The 17,511-nt window shown below is 45.9% G+C and overlaps 1 protein-coding gene across 1 annotated transcript; it reads left to right on the top strand.

The window, feature by feature from the left end:
• The first annotated feature begins 379 nt into the window (after positions 1 to 379).
• Positions 380 to 8,262, top strand: FGF23 (fibroblast growth factor 23). The gene is made up of 3 exons (XM_060114105.1): positions 380 to 575; positions 6,399 to 6,502; positions 7,828 to 8,262. Exons 1-3 carry the CDS (start codon positions 380 to 382, stop codon positions 8,260 to 8,262), a joined length of 735 nt encoding a protein of 244 aa, XP_059970088.1.
• The last annotated feature ends 9,249 nt before the right edge of the window (positions 8,263 to 17,511 follow it).

The following is a 17,511-nucleotide window of genomic DNA, read 5'->3' as shown; positions in this document are numbered from 1 at the left end:
GCAGACAACCCAGTGTCGTAGATAACTTTTGCCCACACATCATTCAGTTTTGGGAGCGTTGGCTTGAAATTGAGGGGTGTGTATATGTGTGTGTGTGTGCGTGTGTGTGTCTGGAACCGACGTGCCTTCCGTGAGCCTCAGAGATCCCTGTATTCTCTTCAAATGGGCTGATTACAACACAGAGGATGTGGACGGTGGAGTTTTTCCTGTTTGATGTCACACTGCTACCCTTTAAAAGTCCGAGGGAAAAAAAGGAGGGAATGCAGCCTAGGAGCCTCAGGCCAGAAACCAGCAAGGAAGAGGAGAAACAGTCCAGGGAGGCCAGGCGCAGAGCCAGGGTCGGGTTTCAGACTCCACACCAGCCATTCAGAGAGCCGAGATGCTGGGGGCCTGCCTGGGCCTCTGGGTCTGCACCCTGGGCTGTGCGGTCCACGCCTATCCCAACACCTCCCCGCTGCTGGGCTCCAGCTGGGGCGGCCTGACCCACCTGTACACGGCCACGGCCAGGAACAGCTACCACCTGCAGATCCACAGGGACGGCCACGTGGATGGCTCACCCCAGCAGACCATCTACAGTAAGTTGGGGCTCCGTCTAGGCTGGGAAGATGGGGGACTGATCTGTGCCTCCACCTGCAGGGACTTGGGGAGGCCTTGGCTGGACCAGAGGGCTAATCCAGCCTCCTAGCTTCTCGCCCAGGATCCGTGAGTGTATGTGTGTGTGTGCGCGCGCGTTTAAACCTTGGGAGAAGATTCTGCCACCTCCCCAATTAGTGTGTATTGGTTTCTCCCAACAAGAATAATTTCCATCTTAACTAAAATCCATCTTCCCACAATAGCAGCCACTTTCTCTGTGCCCTGTCCAAAGAGTCAAAAAACATACAAAAGACAGGCAAGGAGGCTGGGAGGAAAAGAAGTCAGATCGGTCAGTAGACACTGAGTTTTGGCTCATGAACTTTGGACTTGGTTAACGGTAGAGGTTGTGAAGATTTCTGTACCAGACCAGGGCTTGGAATAGATAAACCCAGAGGCTCTTTCCAACTCCGAGCTTCTAGTATGCTGGCCTTATAAAAGTTCTCAGGGAAAATGTATTAAAGACTAGACTGTTCAGGAATCCTGTCTTGATAAGTCTGACCCAGTGCATCCATCCATCCATCCATGCACACTCATCATTCAACAAGCTTACTAGGTGCCTCAGTGAAACCCAGGATTCTATGAGCTGGGGAGCCTTCTCTGTGGAGCTGAAAGGTCCACTTATTAGCAAATTAATCTGGTTGGGAACTCACTGAAAAACATGAGACAACCAGAATATTTTTAAAGATGAGGTTTGTGGAAAGTTGGACCACAGTCCACAATAGTCAATCAATTAGCTGTGCTCCTGATGTCCCCAGAAGGAATAATGGGGTGGGAGGATGATAGATATTGAAAAAGACAAGGTCTTCTATTGTAGGAGAACCTGTAAAAATTAAGGAACCAGAAAAATGCCAACTGATTCAAAATAGATCCAATCAGAGGAAGGAAGGAGTAAGCACAGTCTCTGTTTAATTAAAGACAATTTCTTGTAGGAATAATGACTTGCCTTTAATTGTTGCACTAAATTATTCTGTAATTTTGCTGTGGCCTTGTTATATGCATGACATTCATTTTGCTAAGAGTCAAAGGACCTTAAACCTGGTAGTGAGAGAGATGCATGTGCAAAGCCAAGAGTTCAGACCTCTTCAGGTGCTCAGTGGATGGTGACAGGGGGTGAAAGGAAGGAGGAAGTTCTCCCCAAATACCAAACAGGTTCCAGAACTCAGGGGAACACAGTAGGATTCAGGAGTCAACATCTTGGAAGCCAAGTTTGAGTCTCATGGCAAAAAATCTGAAATAAATCTGGATACAGTTGATGCATCCAAAGTATCACTCGTTTTAGTCAATGGATATTTAGCAGAACCTACAACGTGTTTGACGTCTTGAAAAGCTCTGTGGCTTCAAAAGAAGACCAGCCCTTCACGCACCTCCAGGTTTTCAACCTTCGTGTCTCCCAGCTCATGATCAGCTTTGAGGAGACACAGTTTTGCCCTCTCGTGGAAGGCTGCCCTCACTTCAAGATGAGAGGTGATTTAAGTCGCAGGAGAGTAGATTATGGTAAATTATTTTGATTCCCCTACATGGAAAGGGCTGCAGATAATTAGAGAATGCTTATAAAATTTCTCTATAATCACAGAATCCTTTTGATGAAAGGAAGCCCCCAAAGACACGGCCTGGTGGGGGGAGGGGGAGGGCTGTGAGTGGTGCCCGGAGGGGTTAGGGCTCAGCCCACTGAGTTTGCAGCATGAATCGTAGAATTTTCCCTCTTATATCCACCGACCTCAGGCCCCGAGAAGACACAGAGCACTAGTTGGAAGGAATTAAAATGACTGAGAGGAAGCAAAGTGAATTGCACTGATTTCAGATTTTTTTTTTTTTTACAGAAATGTGATTTTGTCTTGTCATATAAAGAACCTACTAAGCCTTGTGTCTCTGGCAATTAAGGAACCTGGGAAGGGACTGAGTCAGGGGCGGGAGAGAGACACTTTTGCTAGTTTATATAACATTTACACTATTCAGATCAGTTATCATGAGCATTATATATACATAGACAGATAGACAGAGAGATATACACACTAAGATAAAAAGTTACCCAAAAGGGAAAGAAGAAACACTGATGCCTGTAGCTCCGTAGGACAACTAAGTAACAGGCTGGAGAAGGATTTGTGATGACCTCCCCAAGGAACGCAAAGCAGCGGTTTTACATTGATGGCAAAGTGTGGAGTGTTTTTTCCCCTCCTAATTAATTACAGATTTCCAGTGACATGTGGTTCACTTGATTATTGTGCTTTACTAAATTCTTGATTAAGAGTTGAGTACTCAACCCAGCTTTGGTTTGTTGATCGTTGTGAAATTATCTGCCTACACGATTCTATATCCTCGTGACTTGCAGCTGGTGTCAGGGAGTGTGTCTCCAATGTCTGTCTCCTTCCTTCTGTGAACAAGGCGACCCTCCCGCTCTCCGAGAGCCCCACTTTGTGGCAACAGCAGCAAAGAGATGCTTATTACTCCTGGTTAATATTATTCCCTGGCTCCTGGTCTTTTTTTTTTTTTAATCTAAATTTTATTTTCAACAAGGGATCTGAGTTTGGTAATTACATTATTTTATTTTATTTTTTTATTAGTTCCTTCTTTATAACAAAGTGAATCAGTCATACATATACATCTGTTCCCACATCCCTTCCCTCCTGGTCTCTTTACTTGCTCTCCCTTCCCCAATGTCACTTTCTTTACTTGAAGCTGAACTATCCTTGGGCTCTTTAACCCTTCAAAATGTTATCTTTCTTTTGGGGACCTCAAGGTCCTTTCCATCCATCATCTTAGTTATCATTTATTGACCATGAGACTAGAATACGGCAGATAATTTTCTACTTTTATAGCAGAGATTGAGGCAAAGTGGTAATAGTAACAATCACCAGCATTTAGAAAGTGGGTTTATAGCAGATAAAAATATTATCTCCTTACACCCCGAAGACGACCAAATGAAGTAAATGATTCTACTCCATACGAGAAAACAGAGGTTCAAGGACTCAGATAACTGGCTTGTGGTCACATAGGCGGTAAATGACCTAGGGGAGACCTGGAGCCAGCTCCCCTGCTTCTCTGTATCACGTGCACAGACACGGCATCACGAAAGGAAATGTCCTTTACACCTGCCGGGCTCCAACAGGTGTGGTCCCAGCGGCCAGCGGTTTGCGCCTTCTTTCTGTCAAATGCTGCCCTTGGGTCGGTGCAGACCTGCCTCCGTCACCTGCACAGGGAGGGCAATCGGCTCTTCCGTTTGCTGGACTTTTGCACCGGCTCCTCTGGGTTTGATTCAAGCCTGTGCGTCCTCACGGCAGCAGCTCCCGGTCCCCGTGAAGGCTGTCTTCTCTCCTCACTGGCCCTGGGGACAACACACACCGCTCACAGGGACCCAGGCATCGGCTGGCAGCTGGCAGGGTGTGGGCTTATGGTCAGGGGCAGGCCAGCCATCCTCCACAGGGCCTTCCATCTGCTAAATGTTTTCAGGGAAGGCACTTTTTTACAGCATCATCCCATTTGATCCCAGTTGCAACCCTGGGAAGCAGGCAGGACAGCTGTAATTCTCACTTCCCAGCTGAGGACACTGAGGTGAGAGCAATGACTTGCCCAAGGCTACAGAGTTAGTACAGGGCATAACAGGGACCGGAATCTTAGCGCCCCAGTTCCAGGCTCCTGGCTCAGCACCTCTCCCGACCCCCTCAGGGGTACCGTGACCTGGCGGCCTCATGGCCGTGGCCTGGATTTCGGCCCTTGATTTCATCTTCTGAGGCTTGTCGTGATGTCAGCTGGAGATGAGCTCCAGGGTTGTGGGCAGAAGATGTTAGGGTCACTGACCTGAGTTTCCTGAGTTTGAATCTTGCCTTGGTTTCCTCATGATTTAAATTGGGAGGCTGCTACGTCCAATATTAATACTGGTGACATTAACAACATAGCTGGTTTTGTGGGGGGTGGTTTGGGGGGGGCGGATTCTTTTCTTATTTATTTATTTTTGGCCGCGACCCATGGTATGTGCGATCTTAGTTCCCCGACCAGGGATTGAACCTTCACCCCCTGCAGTGGAAGCGCAGAGTCTTAACCACTGGACCAACAGCGAAGTCCCATAGCAGCTATTTTGAGAGTTTAAAATGTGTCCAATACTCAGAGTGCAACATCTCAAAAACAGTTACGAAGTGTAATTTTTTTTCCCCCAAGTAGACTGAAAATTCATCAGGCTAGAAACAATTTCTTACATGTTCCTTATGTCTCTCTCAGGCCTTCTCTCAACATTAACCATAGATCTGAGACTCACAGGCAGACCCCGTTATGGAGAATTTAATATCCTCCGCACCTCCCATTCCCCACCCCACTTCCAGAAGCTTCCCTCAAGCCTAATCCTTAGCCAAACTTGGAGACCAGTGACCTCTCCTCTTTGGCCCTCTGCCTGGACTTGCTCCCAGCCTCATGGCCTCTGCCCTACATCATTCTGACTTCTCTGTGCTCAGCTAGTGTCTAGTATTGCCTGCCGCTCTCTTTGAAGGGCTCTGTACTGAGCCTACACGGGGTAGATCTGGGCTATAAGTCACCCCATGAGGCGCCATCACTTACTGGGCACAGATGCCTGGCGTTTCCACCCTCTCCAGGCTACATTTCTAGAAGACTCGACCCCCTGCCTGGGCTACCTCCCTGGGAACTGTGAGGCCAAATGAGATGTGTGGGGAAATTCTGTGGTCAGCAAAGGGAAGAGGCCCCAAGACCTAGAGATGATTCTAGTAGAAAATGTCAGGTAATTAAACAGCATCTGGGGAGGAAGTCTTGCTGAATTAGCACTCATATCACACCTTTTATGGTGTCATTGTACCCTTGCTACAAAACAGAAACTTTAACTACTCACTGGTACTTGTTAGAATTGCACATCACCATGGCCGGGGGGTGGGGGGGGTGGGGGAGGTCACACTTAAAAACTGTTGTCAGTTCCTCAGGGTGTAGGTAGTGTGAATGGGTTTCAGGCCTTTGTCCAGGGCTAGTTTTTGAGAGGGGCTGCACCTGGGGGGCACCACCAAGTGAGAAAAGGACCAAGAATAGCAATGAAGAAGCAAGAAGAAATTCCCTGCCTCCCAGGATCTACTCGACATGGAAAGATAAACCATCTGCTTCTAAGTGGCTCACCCTAGAGAGGGACTAGACATGTGAACTTATTAAAGCAGGTGAGGAGATACATGCTCTGAGAGAGGCGAGTCGGAGCGGCTGAGAAGAAAGAACAGGTCATTCTGATTAGGGAGATTAGGAAAGTCTCCATAAAAGAGTGACATCTGAGCCTGGCCTTGAAGCGTGAGTGACCTTGATAAGCAGAGGAGGGAGGAGAAGATCCATCCGAATACAGCTCTTGACATATAAAGGGTGCTGACTGCTGTATCACTGACTCCTGCACGGCTCCCTGGGTGGAGGATCAAGCTGGATGCTTGAAAGACATCTGGGCATAGATTTAAAAATCACAAAAGCAGAAGGCTTGGGAGGACGTGACCACCACCACAAACATTAAGAAGTATGAGTCAGGCAAAGGGGAAGATAGAGTCCAAGCAGAGAGAGAAACATGTTGGTGCAGGTGGAAGCAAGCTGGGAGTTCAGGGTGCTCCTTACAGGCAGGAGGAGATGCAGGAGGCAAGACGGGGGAAGGGGGGAGGGGAAGTCAGAAGAAAGAGGCTGAACAAGGACAAGAGGAGGCTTCTGTGAAATCATCACCACGCTTTAGATCAATAAAGGGAAGGTCCTTGGAGGTAGGGGCTGGATGTGAAGCCAGGTTTTGACCGGCATCATTTTCTCCATAGGTGCCCTGACGATCAGATCTGAGGATGCGGGATTCGTGGTGATAACAGGGGTGGTGAGCCGGAGATATCTCTGCATGGACTTCAGAGGCAACATTTTTGGATCTGTGAGTTTTTGTGCTGGATAATTCTTTGCAAATAATTATCTCATTGCTCTGGCAAAATGTAGAATTTTATAGCTTAAAGATTCCACTTGCAGATTACCTTGGTGATGTTTTCACTGAGTACTTTTTTCCATCTAAGTATCAAATGCTCAGGTTTATACCGCTGAGGTCTGAACCCAGGCCATCTGGCTTTGGAGCATCTGGGCTCTCAGTCTCTAGTCCGACCTGCCCTTTGGTCCCCATTTTTTAACTAGCACAGCACCTTGTCTGCAGCCCAGGTCCTCAAGTCACATCCGTTCATGTTGGAAAGTCCATTAGAAAGAAAGGGTGAGAAGCCACTGGGGTCTCATGATCTTGTTACTAGACACCCTTGACCTTGGGCAAGTCCCCTATTTCTCTCAACTTCAGTTTCCTCACCTGGAAAAAGTCAAATGGGATGGACCATGTGCCCTGTGGGGCTCCCCCAAATCAAGATCTGTAGCGAACTCCCTCGGCCCCAGCTGTGATGGCTGGTCTTTCGGATTGGTGAGCAAGGGCTTTCCCAAACTGCAGGGCGCAGCATATTCCAAAGCACGGGGGCATCGGACAGAAGCTGCTCCCACCAGAAATTCCAAGAGAGCAATTACTTTCTGCTTTACTTACTGCTGTGTCCTAGCACCCACCATAGTACCTGGCCCAGAGTAGATAAATATCTGTTGAACAAATATAGACAAATACGTACATAAATACCTGTTGACCGCATATAGGCATACACAGAGTCCTCATCTGTAAAATCCTTACTTCGTGGACTTCTGAGGATTAAAGGACATCCTACGTAAAGGCCCTAGCGGGCACTCAGCAAAACGCAGCACCAGTTAGTGGCAGAGTGAGGGCTCACGTAGGTCACCTGGTGATGCAGTTCATGTCCCTAATTCCCAGACTCTGTTCTGCCTCCGAGCGGGAGTCTCCTTACTTATGTGTGGCCCTACAAACCCCCGCCCACCTTTGTCCAGGTGAGGAGACAGACCGAAGCCACCTCTGAGCCAAAAACAAAAGGCAGAGAGAGGGCAGGCCTCCGTCAAGAAAGCAGACACAGAGGCGCCTGCTCCGTCCAGCCCGGCCCCAGGCAGCCAAGTGCCGGCGGCGGGTCCCCAAGGCTGTCCCCACCTGCCCGTCGTAACCGCAGTTTGGAAATGAGCGGAAATCACTTTTGCTCAGCAGGGCACGACGGGGTTAAAGGCAAGGCCCGAGTAGAGTGGGTGGGAGGATTGGGGTCCCGGGGTGGAGCTGGTCCCATCCAGCTCCCCCGAGGGCTTCAGCCTCACCCGGTCGCCCCGCCCCGCTTTCAGCATCACTTCAGTCCGGAGAGCTGCAGGTTCCGGCAGCGGACGCTGGAGAACGGCTACGACGTGTACCACTCGCCGCAGCACCGCTTCCTCGTCAGCCTGGGTCGGGCCAAGCGGGCCTTCCTGCCGGGCACCAACCCGCCCCCGTACGCGCAGTTCCTGTCGCGCAGGAACGAGATCCCGCTGCTGCACTTCGCCACCGCGCGGCCCCGGCGCCACACGCGCAGCGTGCACGACGGCGGGGACCCGCTGAGCGTGCTCAAGCCGCGCGCCCGCGCCACGCCCGCGCCCGCCTCCTGCTCGCAAGAGCGGCCCAGCGCCGAGGACAGCGGCCCTGCGGCCAGCGACCCGCTGGGGGTGCTCCGCGGCCACCGGCTGGACGCGCGCGCCGGGCCGGGGGGCGCCGAGCGCTGCCGGCCCTTCCCCAGCTTCGTTTAGGGCGGCCCAACTCGGAAAGCCAAACCGTCTGGGGCGCGGGCTGGAGGTGGGGCGAACCGGTTCCCCTTCCTCCCTTAGCGGGAGGTCCCCGGGGATTGCCCTTGGAGGCGGGAGGGGTGGAGCCCCTCGCCTTCCTCCTCCCACCGAGACGCGCTCCCTTGGGAGAGAAGGGGTTCCCTCACCCCCAGCCCTTCCTCTTCCCTCTCCTCTCCTCTCCATCAGCCTAGCATTAAGAACTGGGGCTTAGCGAGTTGACCAGCCGGGAGGTGAAGCGGGGAGCCCAAGCCAGCGGCTTCTCCACCGACCCCTGCTTTGTGCCATCTTCCTGGACCCTGTTGGCAGGGTTTGAGTTGGCAACCTTGACCTGGGGGATTAACAGCTCGACTGAGCAAAACCCATGAAAATCCTAACCTCAAGCCTTCGTTCTTCCTTAAGCATCTCTGGAGAAGGGCCGTCAACAAGACTGGGCGCAGGCTGGTCAAAACTTAGCCAGAATGACCGCCCGGAGGACGGAGGCAGGGATCAAGCTAGAGACACGAGCTCCTTACAGGACGGCCCCCTGCCCTGCTCTGTCCCTCTGTGCAGCCAATGCCCGGCCCACAGTGACCCTGCTCTTCCCACGTGGCCCCTGCCTCTTGGCCCCACCTTTGGCTTGAGTGATTGGGCCTGAGGAGGAGTTTTGGTCTTGGCTCCCGAAAATCTACCCTGCTAGGATTTGTGTTTCAAAATGGAAATAAATTCAAACTCTCCCAAGAGGCCCTTAATTAAGCCTCTGCTTTCAGGTTGAGTGGTGATCCATTCTGGATGAATTACACAAATGTTGCAAGGAGGGGCCTTGTGACCACGGGACTGCTCTGGGTTGGGTTTTTGTGCCAATTGTGTCTTTTTTTTTTTTTTTGGCGGTACGCGGGCCTCTCACTGTTGTGGCCTCTCCCGTTGCGGAGCCCAGGCTCCGGACGCGCAGGCTCACCAACCATGGCTCACGGGCCCAGCCGCTCCGCGGCATGGCATGTGGGATCTTCCCGGACCGGGGCACGAACCTGCGTCCCCTGCATCGGCAGGTGGACTCTCAACCACTGCGCCACCAGGGAAGCCCCAGTTGTGTCCTTTTGTGAAGTGGCATCGGGGATTCCAGGGAAAGAAGTCCAACCACCAGGGATCACAGTGTAGGAGTCAGGAAAAGCGAGCACTGTCAGCTCTTCACCGTGACGGAAACCCGCCCTGTAGCCGTGGCTAGAGGCTTAGCTAATAAAACACTCCTAGGCGGTCATGGCTGGGTCTTACTCCACTTGGACGTTCTGGGGGTACCACATGAAGACAGCTTTCAGTCCCAGGAGCCCCAGCACTACCCTGAGGAAAACCAACCCTCACTTACAGAACAGCTGAGCACCAGGCAGGGGGAGACTGATGCCTTAGTCATCCTCAGGGGCCCCCGTTTCCTACCTCTACTTAAATGGCCACCTGAAGAGCAGGATACGAACGAGCAGAGTAGATGTGAACAGCAGCTCCCTCCCAGTCACCTTCTCCCCCTACCGCCATCATGCACCCAACCTTAAAAACTGATCCATTCTTTTACTTAGGAGAGAAACATTGGCCAACGGCTCTCACCTATGGTTTTAGGCTGATCTTGAAGGATGAGTTCCTATTTCAAAACACTCAGACTGTGTATAATAACTATATAGCAGTGCATGGCAACTATTTTCTTCATAGTTTTCATTTTCCGTTCGAGATATTATAGTGTATAAAAGCTACTGGAAACCTAAATGGAAAGGACTTCGGCAGAAAACTGGTTCACTGGGGTTTTCTCTTTGGCAGAGCTGAGAGAGCCTCACAATGTCTTATGTCACTTAGCACGTGGCAATATTTATTTATTTATTTGGAAGATTTTTGCCTATCGCTCTGTATTTATGGATATTTATAAAAATGCAACCCCACCTTTTTCCTTTCTTCTTTTAAAAAAATAAAATTGATCTCAGCTTCTCTTAGCTTTTCCTTTTTGTATCACTACACAAAAGTACATCAAAATATGAGAATAAAAGGAATTATGGAAGGAATTATGGGCGGGGAGCACTGGGAAAATCTAGAGAGGGCAAAGTTGAAAAATTTCAGAATTTTAAAATATTCAAGGTTTTTTCCATACACAAATGAGCTCAGCAATTTTGCCTAATTCAGACAGAATTATTAAAAACAAGGCAAAAATTTTAATACTGGATTTCTGATCACTCTAGCTTGTGTTTCCTTTAAAGAGAGAAATTTTTTTTTATTTGAAAAATACCCACAGACACAGCCACATCAAGATCCCAGTAAACTTCTAAAGAAAGATGACACATTCCAGGCTCTGGAAGAAATAAGGGGAAATGGCCCACAGTCAAGAGAAAATTCAATCACTAGAAACCAACCATTAGATGACCCAGATCTTGGAATTAGCAGCAGGAACTTTAAAGCAGCTATTATAAATATATTTAAGGGTTTTAAAGGAAGGAATGGTAATAAGGAACAAATAGATCAGGAATCTCAAAAGAGAAAAGAAATAATAAAAAGAACCAAGTAGAAATCAAAAATTGAAAGATACAATATCAGAAATAATAAATTTATTAAATGAGCTTAATAGTAGATTGAGGATGAAAGAACAGTCATTGAAGATAATAAAGTTAACATGTAATCTAATCTGAAGAAAGAAAAAATATGTTAAAAAAATAATGACCAGAGTCTCAGTGATCTGTGTGACAATATCAAACTGTCCAAAATATGTGTATATGGAGTCCCAAGAAAGGAGCAGAAAGAGTTGAGGAATAATATTTGAAGATACAATGGCTGAAATTTTCCCCAAATTGATGAAAAACTAATATACTGATAAAAGCAGCTCAGCCAACCTCAAGAAGAATAAAAACAAAGAAAATCACAGTCAAACTGTGATTTGAGTATATCACAAACTTCTGAAAGCAAGGATAAAATCTTGAAAGCTGCTGAAGAAAAATGAAACTTTAGATATACGTGAACAGCTGTGCACAGCTGATTTCTTTCTTTTTTTTTAAATTAATTTATTTTTGCTGTGTTGGGTCTTCGTTTCTGTGCGAGGGCTTTCTCTAGTTGTGGCAAGCGGGGGCCACTCTTCATCGCGGCGCGCGGGCCTCTCACTATGGTGGCCTCTCTTGTTGCAGAGCACAGGCTCCAGATGCGCAGGCTCAGTAGTTGTGGCTCAGGGCCTAGTTGCTCCGCGCCATGTGGGATCCTCCCAGACCAGGGCTCGAACCCGTGTCCCCTGCATTAGCAGGTGGATTCTCAACCACTGCGCCACCAAGGAAGCCCCCGCACAGCTGATTTCTCATCATAAACAAGGGAAGCCATAAGGCGTTGAAAAGGTTGAAAGAAAATAAAGCTACATACCCAGAATTACATATCCTGCAAGAACATCCTTCAAAAGTGGGGAGGGGGAAATGAAGGTGAAGTTAAAAACTGAGAGAACTTGTTGCTAGGCTGAAAAGAAATAACACCATATAGAAAACAAAGAAGGGCATCAGAAATAGTAAAAATGTGGGTAAATTCAAACAACTACAAGTATGTGATATACTTTCTTCTCTTGGTTTCTTTAAAATACCGCTTAAAGCAAGAATTACAACACTATACTGTGTGGCAGAATTTCCACACAGGATGGGAGGGTAGATGAAAGGAGACGGATGCAAGATTGTAACACTGTGTGTGAAAGTCATACAACATGAATTCTAAGTAGACTGTGATAAGAATATATGCGTATTATAATTCCTAAAGTACCTCCAATAATAAAAACAATCAAAGGGGTGTTGACAAAAGCCACTAAAAGTATTAAAAGAGAATACTAAAAAAATACTCAATTATCCCAAAAGGAGGCAGAAAAGGAAGAACAGAAGAAAACTCAGAGGGGACCAACTGAAAAATGACAAGACTAAATCCAACCATATCAATAATCAGATCATATATAAATAAAACACTACAACTAAAGGCAGCAATGGTCAGACTGCAGGAAATAACAACACCCATTTACATGTTGTCTATAAAAGATGGACTTGAAAGAAAAGAAGGGAAGGATATTATATTAGTTCGCTAGGGCTGCCATAACAAAATGCCACAGACTGGGTGGCTTAAACAACAGAAATGTATCTTCACAGAGCTCTGGAGGCCAGAAGTCCAAGGTCAAGGTGCCAGCAGGTTTCATTCCTTCCGAGGCCTCTCACCTTGGCTTAGAGGCACCAACCTTCTCACTGCGTCCTCACCTGGTCTTTCCTCCGTACTCAGGCATCCCTGGTGTCTCTCAGTGTGAACAAATTTACTCTTCTTTTTAGAACCCAAGCCAGACTGGATAGGTACTTTCCTTATTGGCCCCATTTTAACTTAATTGCCTTTTTAAAGGCCCCCTCCCCAAACACATTCACATTCTGAGTTACTTGGGGCTAGGACTTCAACACATGAATTTGGGGGGGACATAATCCAGTCCAGAACAAATATATACAGTGAAAACAGTAAGCATAAGAAGTATGGGATTACTATATAAATAGCAAACAAAATAGGCTTCAAGTTAAGGAATACTGCCATAGGTAAAGAGGAACGTTTTTTAATGACAAAAGGGCCAATTCATAAGGAAGACATGAAAATCACAAATGTTTATGTCTCTAAAAACAGAGTAACAAAACACATGGAGCAAAACTGACAAAACTGAAGGGAGGAACAGACAAGTACTAATCTGAGTTGGAAATGTGAACACTCCTCTCTCAGTAACTGAGTAAGCAAACAGGCAAAAAATCAGAAAGGATTAGTGGTATCTAAGCAACACTATTAATGAACTTCATATAACTTACATTTATAGGGCATCAAACCCGACAACTACAGAAGACAGTCCTTCTGAACAGATGGAATGTCCATCAACATAGATCACATACAGGCCAACAAACAAGTCTCAATTAAGTCAAAAGTTCAGAATCTTACAGAGCAAAATAAATGACTGAATAAATACATAAATAGGGAGAATTCCGAGTAATGTATGTGGATACTGTGTCCTTAAGAAGGGAGCATAAACCCCACTGTGCACACAGACTTCCTTCCAAAAGGTACAGTCAGAAAAGGGGGAAAGAAGAGCCTCTTTGCTGTGGAGAAACCTCACGAACACTGCCTCAGCCAGGCGATCAAGGTCAATATCAAAATCAACACCAACAATCAAACGAAGTAAGTCATGTTGACAGTGTGTACTCCTGATATGATGTGATAAAAAATGGTACTTTGCTTCTGTGGTCTTCTCCCAGAAAACCATAACCCCACTCTAATCATGAGAAGAACACCAAATTCCAACAGATACACATCCTATAAAACATGATACTAGTCCTCCTCAAAACTGCCAAGGTCACCAAAACACGAGGAAAGTCTGAGAACCTGTCACAGCCAAGAGGAGCCTAAGGAGACGGAACCCTATGTAACACCATGTGGGATGGGGTTGGGAATCCTGGAACAGAAGGAGGACATCAGGTAAAAACCAAGGAAATTTGAATGAACTGTGGACCTTAGTTAATAATACTGATCCATTAGTTAACAAGGGTACCATACTAACGTAAGATACCAGTAACAGAGGAAACTGAGCACAGGGTATATGGAACTCCTGGTACCATATTCGCAACGTTTCTGTAAACCTAAAACTATTCTAAAAAATAAAGTCTATTTTAAAATGTACATGGAGATAAAAAGTTCCTGTAACAGCAAAAGAAAATCAAGATAAGGAATTCAGAAATAGACCCACACTTATGTGATCAACTGATTTTTGACAAAGGAACCAAAGCAAGTCAAGGGAAAAGAAAAGTCTCTTCAACAAATGCTGTTGGAACCACCGGACATCCATGTGAAAAACCATGCACCTCAACCCCTCATCTCACACCATACACAAAAATTAATTCCAGAGGGATAAATTGGGAGATTGGGATTGACACATACATACCACTATATATAAAATAGATAACTAATAAGGACCTACTGTATAGCACAGGGAACTCTACTCGATACTCTCTGTAATGGCCTATATGGGAAAAAGAATCCAAAAAAGAGTGGATACATGTATATGTATAACTGAATCACTTTGCTGTACACCTGAAACTAACACAACATTGTAAATCAACTATACTCCAATAAAAATTTTTTTAAAATAAAAATAATAAAAATTTGTATCATGAAAAAAATAAAGTTGACAGTAAAAACAAAAACAAAACAAAACTAATTCCAGATAGATTAAGACCTAAACAAAAAAGGTAAAAGTATAAAACTTCTAGAAGAAAACAGAGTATCTCTATAGGTAGGGGGTGGGCAAAGATTTCTTAGAACACAGAAAGCAATAACCACAAAACAAACACAATGGTAAATCAGTCTTATGAAAATGAACAACTTCTCATAAAAAACACTATTAAGAAAATAAAGTTATATTTTATAACAAATATATAGGCTGGAATATTATAAATATATAAAAGCCTATGTGTGTATACATACACACAGACCTGGAGTAAAGGTCTGACAACTTTCTTGTATATTAAGCATACACCCACACCTACACTACAACCAGCCTAAGAGAAATGAAAACACATATCCAGAAAAAGACTTGTAAAAAAGAAGAATTTGTAGCAGCTTTTTCAAAATACTCCCAAACTGGAAATGGTCCACATGTCACCAATAGAACAGATAAACTGTGGTAATTTCATTCACACAATGGAATTCAATGTAGTAATAACAAGGAAGACCTAGATTAGCAGTGAGCACATCCAACACCCAGACCTTGGTTTCTAAATACCATTTCCGCTGAAAGCAAATGGCTCCAGGGCTCTTTGGAGAAAAAGCTGATTCCCAGGACTGAGGCTGGGAAAGAATAAGATGATTCTGGAGCATCTTGTTCATCAGAAAAGAAAGAAGTGCCTAAAGAATGATGGGAATATCCCAACAGAACACAGAAGCAGCTGCGAAGTGTTCCCACAGGACAAATTTGGGACAATCTGAGCATCAAATAATGATAGTACTGGAATTTAAGTCATTGAATAAGAATCCTTGAGTTCACAGTGATATAAATAAATAAGTAGGGGAGAAGGGAAAGTTCTTCCTTACTGTATAATACCAACTAATACATACAGAAACAAAAATAGAGATAGAAAATAATCAATGGAGGCTAAAAGTGTGGGTGACAGTTTAATGAGGAACCAGATAAACAGTCATTTTATGGCAGATGGACTTGGTGATAGCACTCATGCACCTCCTGACAAGACTCACCAAGGACACATCCTTCCTCGGGTGCTTCTGACAAAGAAGCATAACCTGAATCTAAGAATGAGAAGCATCAGAAAAACCTAATAACTAGCCTGTAGCCTGTAATTTTTCTTTTAACAACTGGGTCAAGAAAGACAAAGAAAGGCTAAGGAACAGTTCCAGATCAAAGAAGAATGAAGAAGCATGACAATGAAATGCAGCACGTGGTCCTGGACTGGATGCTGGGTTGGGGGGTGAGGAAGAATTAGCCAGAAGGCACACCGACGGAATAACTGACAAAAGTTAAATATGGTCTGTTGCCCAGATAATAAATTCTATCAATATCAACCTTCCTGACTTTGATATTTATTCCGTGGCTGTATATAAGAACATCTTTGATCTTAAGATTAACACACATTGAAATTTTGCAGGGGAAAAGGGGCATGATGTCTCCAACTTACTCTCAAATGTTTCTGGGGGAAAAGACACACACGAGTGTGAACGACAAAGCAAATGGGGCAAAATGTAAGCAAGTGGTGAATCCGGGTAAAGAGATTAACCCAAGGAGTTTCTTGGATGACTCTTGCCATTTTTCTGTAGGTCTGACATATCAAAACCAAAAGGTTACCAAAACACATATACATAATTATAATTATTCTCCATTTAACATGAGGAAACAGCAGCTCGGGGATATTAAGAGACTTGCCTGGCCACAATACTAGAAGAACTTGAATGCAGGTTTTCTGACCACAAACCTTCCCTGTGTCACTGCCCAGTCCCACCAGACATTAATCCATCAACAGACGACCCCTTGGCACAGGCCACAGAGCCATGCCTCCCTCCCCCATCCCCTCTGCTCTCTGCCCCCGTCTCCTGTTGCCTGCCCAGCGCCCCCCAAGCTCGGGTCCCACACGCAGAGCTCGACCCCTCCTCGGGCCCCTGCGCCCCCCATTCCATCTGGGTTGCTCTCCTCCCACAGATGAGCAGAGCCGCCTTGGGTCCTCCAAGCCCACCCAAGGAAGCCCTTCTGCACGTCCCCCAAAGAGAGCAGCACGCTTCCCTCTGCGCCCGATTCACTTCCTTCCATTGCATTGACCGCAATGACACGTCATGTATTTATCCTCCCTGACGTAGTATAGGCTCCACAAGGATGGGGACTTGGTCTATTTTTTGTTCATTGCTATATATTCGCAGTTCTTATAACAGTCTAATAGTTCTTATAATAGCCTGGCATGTGTGTACCACGCTCAAAATACATTTACCAAATGAATAAATAAATGAATAGAGGCATGTGATTCCAATTAAATGTGCAACAGAATTTTTCTGGAAATTGACCAGTTGGTTCTAACATGTGTATAGAATAGAGGTGCTCACCCTACAAGGTACTCAGCTGCAAAGCGACAGTAACTGAGGATGCCAGTGTGATGGGAACCCAGAGCTTGCACTAAAACAGAGTCCACACACTCCAGCAAATGTGGGTGAGTGGGGGTCTGACCGAGAATCACCGGCCACCTGGGAAAAGAAAGACTCCTAATAATGATGCTGGGGTAACTGTTTCACCATACGGAAAAATAAAAAATTGAATTCTGACCTTATACCATACAAGAATAAGTTCCAGATAATTTAAAGATTTAACATTTAAACAAAGCCTGGAACACTATAAGGAAAAGCAGATTAGGATATGACCTCATGGTAGAGAAGGCTTCTTAAAGACACCCTCAACTCCCCCCAAACCATAAAGGACAAGGTATATCGGTTTGAGTTCAAAATAAAAAACACGTGAAAAAAATGGATGGTAACATATGCAAGAGATCGGTGAACTGGAGGATATTTGCAAGGTCTCCTGTAACTCACTAAGAAAATGCCCCACAGCCCAACAGAAAATCAGACCTAGAATGTACGGTGGTGACTCGCCAGGGAGGAAAGTCTCATTGTCAACGTGCACGTGAAAAAACTGCCCAGACTCCAGCAGTCACAGAAAAGCTCATTGTAACAGTGACATATTTT

Source organism: Mesoplodon densirostris, chromosome 11 (assembly GCF_025265405.1).
Source record: "Mesoplodon densirostris isolate mMesDen1 chromosome 11, mMesDen1 primary haplotype, whole genome shotgun sequence".
Taxonomy (NCBI): Eukaryota; Metazoa; Chordata; class Mammalia; order Artiodactyla; family Ziphiidae; genus Mesoplodon; species Mesoplodon densirostris.
This window is presented reverse-complemented; position numbering and strand designations above follow the sequence as displayed.

What these genes read in the sequence shown, in the direction of transcription:
- FGF23 (XM_060114105.1), top strand. Translation starts at nt 380, where the DNA reads ATGCTGGGGGCCTGCCTGGGCCTCTGGGTCTGCACCCTGGGCTGTGCG. An exon ending in ACCCCAGCAGACCATCTACA is followed by an intron (nt 576 to 6,398) that starts GTAAGTTGGGGC and finishes TTTTCTCCATAG; the next exon opens with GTGCCCTGACGATCAGATCT. An exon ending in GAGGCAACATTTTTGGATCT is followed by an intron (nt 6,503 to 7,827) that starts GTGAGTTTTTGT and finishes CCCCGCTTTCAG; the next exon opens with CATCACTTCAGTCCGGAGAG.